The following is a 9165-nucleotide window of genomic DNA, read 5'->3' as shown; positions in this document are numbered from 1 at the left end:
CACTCTTTCAAAGACAGAAAGTCATTCTGGAACAGTTTGATTTGAATGAAATGGCAAAACTCATCCAGCTGTTTTTAGATTTTTCACTCTGGCTCAGGAGAGACTTGCTGACAATAGCGTTGGGAAGCTCACAGCATCCAGTTGTTTCCGTCACGTGGATCGAGGATTTCATTCTCTAGCTTTGTCAGCATAGCTTACTTTGGTACTAATGGTCCTGTTACTACCTTCCCCACCCCTGCAAATGCAGATCGGTGTTTCCATCTCTTCCTTTTCTTTCTCATTTATCCTTTGTAGTAGTAAATATACAATTAAAAATGTAATTAGATAGTTGGATATTATTTGGAGCATCATTGCTGTTAATACCAACTTTCAAAATTGTAATGAGATCTCCTCTAACTTTGCAGTGTCAACTCTCATAATAGATTTAATAGTATTAAAGTTCTCTTATTCCACCAAACACCCCAGGGTTCCCAAGTGTTATGTACATGAAAATAGTGGTAATTGTTATACAAGCCCATTGGACTGAATTCAGCCCCAGTGAAACACCGGTGATGCAGAGATGCAATTTTGGGAATGTTTGTATTGTAACTTATTGTGCAAGGCACAAGAGAATGCATGTACATTTTTTGGTGAGTCCCTGGAAGGGCTTAGGGAGTGTTCCTTCTGCCTTTTGTTGGACAGGAAGCATTTGAACTTACAGGGTTGTTACATCTTATGTATTAGATCTTCAGATCATGCTGTGATAGAAGTATGACATGGCAGTATAAGGGCGTGGGCACATAAATTACTCAGAGGTAAACTGTAATAAAACTTGCAGTGTGTCAGCTGCCTTCAGCACCATTTGGCCACACTTTACCCCACTTTATCTCTCTGTAAAAGTAAGAATAACGTGTAACTCCACAAAAGAGAGGTAAGCTACGCTGCGCTTAACTGTATTTATTGTGGTAGGATGCACACTTGTAACTGAATGTATACCCCTGGAATTTTATTTGCTACCTGTTCTCTCATGTTTTATACTGTGTGATGGACGTATCTTAATTAAAATCCAGCTAAATTAACATAAAAATATTTATCTTTGGCTCCAATATGATATCTCTCACTCGTACTACTGCAAGCCTGGTGGTAGTGGCTGATTGCAAATTTATTGGTAGCTCCCTCGTTTGTGTTCTGTGGCACACCAAGGCAGTGAGGCCCAGGTGCAGCACCATCTTGCTTTAGGTGCTTCACCTGCTCAAGCATGGGATATCAAGGTGGGATACAGCTGGGTCTAATCCATTTCAATAATTTGGTCCAATGTGCAAGGTGTGGTATTTTGTTCAAAGGTTACACACCTTTATAATACAAAGTATGGACCTTGGTCACCTCTGCCTTTGTGCTACTTGAATAACATTAGCAGACGTGTGAAGAGTTTGGGCATTCCTCTGGGAGCAGTCTCTTGACTGGGCAGAAACCCCAAACGAAGGCCCTCCTTGTACAGGCAGGTCAGTTCTGCTGTGTTTGCAGTAAGAAGTCAGGCCATGTTGCGAACACACTAGTCTGCATTTTTGCGTGTGACCCCACCCTGTTCTCAGGTGGGGTATAACAACAGAAGCTGCTGGAAAACAAAATGTATGTTATGTTAGAGTTTTTGATTGGGCAAGGGTAAAGAAAGCTAAACTCCAGCTTCTGCAGAAACCCGTGGGCTGTAATGAAGCCTGTTTTCTAATGGATTTGTATTTGTGGAATTTTTTTTTTTCCTAGCTTCTAATAAGATGTCAGCTCAGTTGAAGCTTTTCCCGTTGCTGGGGTGGCATTCACAAGGCCAGAGAGCTGTCTGGGTTCTGCTCGTTAATGCTGTGACCTTGTCCCGGTGGGGTGTATGCTCTCAAAGTTAGCTGAAGGTAGCCAAAGAATTAAAAAGTTATTCATCAGAGGAGACAGAGATGATGAATACACAGACACACGGTCTGATTATAAAACCTTGTTTCCATAGGAAGCTAGGCTAATTATAACTAGTGCATAGAAAGTGAATCTATAACATAATTCCTCAGTGGTCTGTAACTTAATTCCTCTTCAGCTCAAGCAGATTTGATAGCTTTCAGCTATCCCTACCTGAGAATGTGAACTGCAGTCATATGACACTTGTACCCTTATGCAGGAGGCCTGATTTAGAAAATTGAGGTCTTTCCATTCCCAGCTTCATGTCTTTCTCCCAGTGGTCAGGGAGCAAGCTGCTGCCTTGTACTATGTAGCTTGCCCCAAGATTCAGAATGTAAAGGATGTACTGGCATTATTTTGCATAGGCAGGCTTGTGAGCACACATGGAATGTGCGTGTGGGAAGTGCTGTATATTTTGGGCAGATGGGCTGGGAGACCACAGGCAGGCTCAGGGCACAGCTCTGGTAGTTCTGGTCACAAGGCGGGGATGAGGACATGCAGCACTTGGCATTTGATAAATCTGGCCCTCTTTTCCACTTAGAAATCTAGGAGCTTCCTTAGAGTCTCTCTTGTAGCATGCTCTGTGTACCCATAGAGTGCGTTACTGGCAGTCTATTTTTGTTGTCATCTTGACATTATTCATAACGCTTAATAAATATTATATGAATGTTGCCTCTAGAACATATCTTTTCTAGTGGCTCGTTCTGAGCCGTTACTTAATAATGAGCAGTCAGCCTGTGCTTTTTAGAGCATGTTTGAAGAGATTTCTTGGGAAGTGAACAGATCTCTCTCTTAAACTAATCATTACAGGTACTTGGCTATCATTCTTTGTGAAACCAAGCAATTTTAAACTTGTGTTTTGCAAATACATTAGTCGTAAAACACAAATTCCTCAACCTCATATGCCAAACCGTATTCCCTGAGAGCACGGCCTTGCAAAGTGATCCTCTTTCTGGCTGGACTGGGTAAATAACTGAGGGGTATGCTTAGTTTTGGTATATACATAGTACCATGAAGTAACAGGAATCTTAACAGAATAAGCCTTGACTTGTAGAAAGTAGTCTGTCTTATTAGGGATCATTAGTGGTACCTACATGCTAAATAGCTTCTCCACTTTTTGTGCATAGATTCTTTGTCTATGAATCAGAATAGTCATAAAAAAGGATTTGCCTGAAAATTTTCACATGTGCTTCTTGAAGGTATGAAGTCTCATTAAGCCAAAAGCAGCAGAAGGATATAAATCCATGTGCTTGTAATAACAAGGAAATGATTCAACGTACTCATTTCAACATCAAGATAAATGCAGTGACTTGTTTTAGGGATGAGGTGTGCCCTGTTCCCTTCCCTTCACCTGTGTGGTCAGTGTGGTTTATTTATGAATCTGGAAAGAATTCTAATCTTATACATCCAAATGTTTCTTGAACTGCAATGCTGATAATTAAAATGATAGATTTAGGCCCGAAGTAAAGACCATTCTTAAAAATTGACTTCAGTATGCTTTTAGCAAATCTTGAGCAATGAAAATCTTCCTCTGTGCATTCCTCTCCAAATTGTGCAGGGATATAGTAATGCTCTGTTTAAAAAAAAAAAACAAAACAAAACACAAAAAACCCCAAAACAACGGAGATTAAACTCATTGTGAGACTGCAGTTGAATGACAATACATAAAGGTGTTCCATGACTATAAAGATAAAGGCTTTAGCCCTTCAGTTATAACTGTACGTGTCTATTGCTATGATTTGCCCTTTACTGTAAGGAAGTATTTACATAGAAAAAATATCGTTAGTATGTTATGTCTGTCAAAGAACTTTACAGACCGTAGTTAAACTATAATTAATTTTAATGACTAAGATGTGTGATGTTCATCACATCAGTAAACAAATCACACAGCTGCAAATTAACAATTATGAACTTTAGAAAAAATTCAAAGAGGCTGCCTCTCCGAAGGCATTTAATTTGTTTATTTTGACTAGTCCTTGTTAATTATTTAAAGTCCGTCAGCTGTAAAGATACTTGGGAACAAGTTGTGAAGTCTTAGAAAAAGGAGATCACACTACTGTGTTTTCCTGTTAAATCATAATGGAAAAGCGGGGTAAGATGTCATTTTTCAAAAGGTGTTTTCTATTTGTAGATAACTCATGTTTCATGTTACGTCTATATTTTTGTAAGTTCATAGTTAGGAAAAGCTGCAGCTGCATTGTCTTGGGAATGCAGTATTTCAAGAGGTTTTACAATGTTTGTCAATTTTACTGATTTTGGTTAAGAAATAAGTAATATCCACAGCTAATCAAAAGAAGAAAAAATCTTGTAAATTGTTCAAAGTTTGAATGAATCTTTAGACCTTTTTTGTGAGAAGAATTCAAGTATACTGTATGAAGATGCACTACTTGTGGTTGCAAAACTCAGTAGAGGTACAAATAAGGGACAGTAAGGAATAGAGTTTGAAAATGAATTTACGAATTTTAGTTGCATCTTCTTGAACTGTTATGATTGTCTTTATTATTTCTTTCTGTAGGCTCTTCCAGCAAATACAGTTACAGTTTTTGTGTACTGCAGCTTAGTGACAGTGTTCTTCACAGTAATAAAGGTGATCAGTTACCGTCTGCACCTTATGTTTGATAAAGGCGAAGTAATTCAACAAAAGCTCTCAAGAAGAAATGGAGATCAATGTAAAGACACAGAGGTTCCAAAAGGAAACACGGTTCAGCCCTCAAATCTTAGGTAAGGTTGTCATTGCACATTGCTGGCACATTCTGTAAAACATGAGTTTGCACCATGATTCTGCATAGCAGAAATGCTTGTTAACTGTAAGAAAAGTCCTTACAGTTGTGTGAGGAATGGCACTTTCAAAAACCTGCTCTGCACTTTTATTTTCGGTGGTTGCAGTGTGTTTGTGGTGAGGCAGGCAGAGCTGCACCTGATTCAGAGGGTGGGGCAGCAGCTGGGCACCATGAAGGCAGTAAGGAGAGACCTGTCTGGGAGCTGCTAAAAGATCCTGGAGAAAACCTCTGAGAAGTTTTCTGGGGAAGCTGTGAATCCGTTTTCTGCTTCCTTGCCTTCTGGGAAGAGGAGAGGAAGTGGTACATACCTGTTGGCAAAGAAAGTGCTTTAGTATCATGAGCTCATGTTGCCTTTGTGTGCTTTATAGAAACTTCCCTCTCAGATCAAACTTATATGTGCAAGTTGCTTTTCCCCCTTTCATTTTATTATGACTGCCCATGGTGCTTCTGTGGTCCTGTTCATGAGGAAAGCTAGAAGGGCTTTTATTTCTCAGGGGCATTTGGTAGGTGTTTGCAGCCTCTCTACTGAGGACACAAGTACTGAATCTTTGCTGCACATAAACAATCAAAGTCAATAAGGAGGTTTCTGGGTTGAGATTTAAGGTAAAAATAATGTTGAGCTAAACACTAGTACTGACATTTTCCAGATTTGTGTGTAGGTAGAATATTCCACTGTACATTTTTTTGAATAAATGGAGACCTCTCTTACTGGTTTTTCAGGCTTGAGCCTTACAAACAAATGAAGCTGGCAAGTGGCACGTGTTATGAAAGTTATGAAAAATGCTGAAATAAGGTACACCCAAAGGTGACGACAGCATAGAAATGTCCAAAAAAACCTTAAACCAACTAGGTTTATTACAACTACATATTAAGATTCAGTGGAGAGCTCTGTTTAAAAGAACTTTGGGTATTTTTCGGTGCATTTGCAGTTGTTACTGCTAGCTCTGTGCGAGCTAAGTAGTATTGAGATTGTGCACCTCTATGCTGCTGCTCTTCTGTGTTTTTACACACTCATGTCTGTGCTATGCTCCTGGCAGTGACATTGCTGGGAGTGTCAAGGTCTGCCTACGTTGAGCCTTTTCTGAGAAATGCCTCTTATGTGTGATTTTTATTTTGGCTTGTGTGATGCCATTGAGGTTCTATTCCTCTTTAGTTCTCGCCGGCCCACAAAGCTATTTTCTATTCATAGGTATCTCATTCAGTTGTTTAAGAAGCTCATCAGTTGTCTTCAGCTGGCTCAAATTTAAACAGAACCTTAGTGTTTTCCTATTCATTGGCTAATGAAATGAATGCCCACTTTCATTATCCTGCCTTTGTTTTGGCTAAGTTGTAGAGGTAAAATCACCCTAAAACTTACATATTAAATCATATAACTATTTCTTCTAGGAGGTGCTAGGCATAAAAGTCCATTGTTTAGTATCTGATTAAAAAATAAAGACCTTAGTATTTTAACTTGATAGATGACAGTTTTTTAAACAGGCCTTGGTAGTTGACAGGTTGATTGAACAGATTTTTGAAGCCAGCTAACTACAAAAACAATTGTGGAAAAGTGACTGAGACCCCCAGGTAAATAATTTTATAACTTATACCTGCAGGGTTTTAAAAGGAAGTGTTTTTGGGAAGAAAAAAAGCCAGTGTCATAAACAAAAATGCTCAAACCCACACTATTTGACATTTCACTATAGTGCTGATTTTTTTTTTTTAGCTGAAGTTTTGTTTTCATACCCGAGAAAGTGAACATGTGTTGGTTCTTGGTAGTAAACCTTGTCTAAAAATACTTATTTATATCCATGGAAAAGCTAGTAGAAAATATGTGCAGGAAGAATTAGTGAATAGTTGAATGCCTCCACAAAGCAATCAACAAGTTGCCTTATAATGTATGAAATTAGTAATGGATATATGTTTGCCTTGGCTAAAACCAGAAGAACAACTTATTTTGTGGTCTAATTATTATATTAATACACATTATGTTTTGCATTTCAAGTGGTTGTTTGATGGGAGGTTTGTAAATAAACAGGCAGTTAGATAAGCAATGTTTACAGAAGGGTAATTCAAAGGATGTAAAAAGTAAATGTTGTGAAAGGAGCAGCATTTGACTGTTATGTGTCTAATGAGAAGCCCCAAACCAATTTTGTGCCAATAAATCTGTGTGCATGTTGGTCCGGCTAAATGACAGTATATACACATAGGGAGTTTGAAGAGATGTCATTGTATTTCTCATAGCAATACTCTACTTCCTAAGGCAACAGAATCAGGGGCGATGAGGGATTTTTATTGTTTTATTTTTTAGCAAGTTTTCTTGGTGAGTAAGGAGGTGCAAAAAAGGGTTACAGTATGTTTCAGCCCTGTGCTTTTAGCATTGGAGTGGAAAAACATGCTGTCACTTTGTTGTGCTGTGCTGCTTCTTCCTATTCTGTTGTTATGCCTCAACTTCTTCCCCAAACTCCCTGTGGTCCTGTGTGGTAAGAAGCATTGCTTTAATATTTCCTGTGCTTCCTTTTCAGCAATAACACCGGGGGTAATGGTGTCATTGGTGAGACCAGCCAAAGTGACTCTACTCATACAATTCATGACAGTTCAAGGGTACAGGCTCTGCACTTGCACTCCTCTTCGGCAGTGGTTAGTATGTGCTTTTTCTGTAATGGTGTCTTCACTTCATGCAGTCCACAGCTTACCACACAGAGGTTTGTATTGCCAGGTACTGATTGCTTGACGTGTAGGCCTGTCCCGAGGAGAAAGGGTCATTCTACGGATCTACTACATGTACCACTGCTACTGGTCAGCCATGTCCTAAAGGTTTGCGTTTGCAAAGCTGAAACTGGAACGGGTATACAAAATTCTGCACTTTTTAGGAGGAGTCTGTCTGCTCCTCAGATCTCAAATGGCCTTTTTAAATTTTGCCGAGAGCAACTTGTTTTCATTGCTGCTCTCAGAGAAGGGAGAGACGGTGGCAATCAGAGCAGCCTCTCATTGCCTTGGAACGGATCTGCTCTTGGATCGTTAATAATTTGGGTTTGTCTAACTAGACTTAGACTTATAAAATGAAGCCAACACAACTCTTGAGTGTGTGTATATATATATTAAAAAATCTTAGAATTATTTAAATCTAGGAGATGTCTATATGATGCTGATAATACATGTACGTCCATTCCATGCCATTGGTCGTGTTTTCTTAATCAATAGTGGGTGCAGTGATGAAGGGGATATATGCAGATGTTATTCACGAAAAAATAGGAAGTGCCAATGAAGAGCTGAAGAGTTGATTCTTAAAAAAATAAGAAACAGAATAACTCTGTGTGTGTAATCTTAAGCTACTCCCCATGTGTACTGTGATAAAATCTTTAATTATGTGATCCCATGCTATTTTTTCTGCAGGACTCCTGCCTCAGTCAGTGCAGAGGATGGTTAGTGATCTCTGAATAAGTAGCTATTTGATACTTCATTCTGTCTCCATATCCCTCCACCCCCACCTCCTGTCCCTATTTATTGCAAACTATTAAAATCCTGGTGTGAATCAGAATTATTTCCTCGTTTCCTGGAGTGTTTTTACCTTTTCGTGACATTTGTATAATTCACAGACATTAATATTTTTCTTCTATGAGGTAAAATACTTCTCACTTCATTTCCGTCCTAATCCCCAGTGTTCTGGTATTTGTCCATTCTGCAACCCATTTCTTCTTGGGATCTTCCACTCCAAACATGTAGGTTGAGTCTTGTAAAACCTAGTCTCCTCCTCGTAGTTCTTGCTGCCAGGACACCACCGTGAAATTTTAGGAGATAATAATGATTTCTTCTTGATTATGGTACCTGTCAGCCAGAAAGAGAGCCATATTAATTTTTCCCGATAACTTTTTTCTAGTTAAGCACTTAAGCTGTTGAATTCAGACTCCTAGAGTACTCCTCTGGAGTACCGTGTTTAATTTTGAGCTTTCCAGTGAGTTCATATAGACATTGACCTGCTGATGGGAATTCAGCAGAGGCCACAAAGGTGGCCAAGGGATGAGGTACATGATGTATGAGGACAGGCAGATGGGATGTTTTAGCCTTTGTAAGGCTAAAACCTTTTGTAAGTCTACAAGTGCTTACTGCTATCTTCAGCTTCCTGATGGTGAGTTACAGAAAAGATTGAGCACTCTTCTCAGAGACAAGACAGTGACAAGAGAAGAGACAGTAGCTGCAACTTTCAGCCATGAGAAGCTACACTTCGATCAATTAGATTTAATGGTTTTTGTGGGTGTTTGTTTTATTTTTTCCCCCTACCAAGAGGGTGGTCAAATACTGGAAGAGTTGGTTGAGAGAGATTGTGAAATCTCCCTCTTTGGGGATATTCAAAGCTCCACTGGAGATGGCCCTGAGCAACCTGCTCTAACTATACCTGCTTTGAGTGTGCGTGTATGGCAGAGGGGATTTGGACTAAATTACCTACAAAGCTTCCTTGCAATCTAAATGATTCTATAGTAATTGAACC

At 39.2% G+C, this 9165-nt stretch overlaps 1 protein-coding gene across 1 annotated transcript in view; it reads left to right on the top strand.

Annotated features, from left to right (window-relative positions):
* Positions 1-4432: 4432 nt before the first annotated feature.
* LOC104497991 (pecanex-like protein 2) overlaps positions 4433-9165 on the top strand; it is a gene marked incomplete at its 5' end in the record, with an annotated part of 19491 nt that continues 14758 nt past the window's right edge. The window contains 2 exons of the mRNA XM_010141309.1: positions 4433-4638; positions 7202-7316. Coding sequence (XP_010139611.1) covers positions 4433-4638; positions 7202-7316 — 321 coding nt within the window. The remainder of the gene's footprint in view (positions 4639-7201; positions 7317-9165) is intronic.

The sequence above is a fragment of the Buceros rhinoceros genome, unplaced genomic scaffold (genome assembly GCF_000710305.1).
Source record: "Buceros rhinoceros silvestris isolate BGI_N320 unplaced genomic scaffold, ASM71030v1 scaffold43168, whole genome shotgun sequence".
In the NCBI taxonomy this organism is placed as follows: Eukaryota; Metazoa; Chordata; class Aves; order Bucerotiformes; family Bucerotidae; genus Buceros; species Buceros rhinoceros.
The sequence above is the reverse complement of the archived record's forward strand: the minus strand, read 5'-3'. Positions and strand labels throughout refer to the sequence as shown.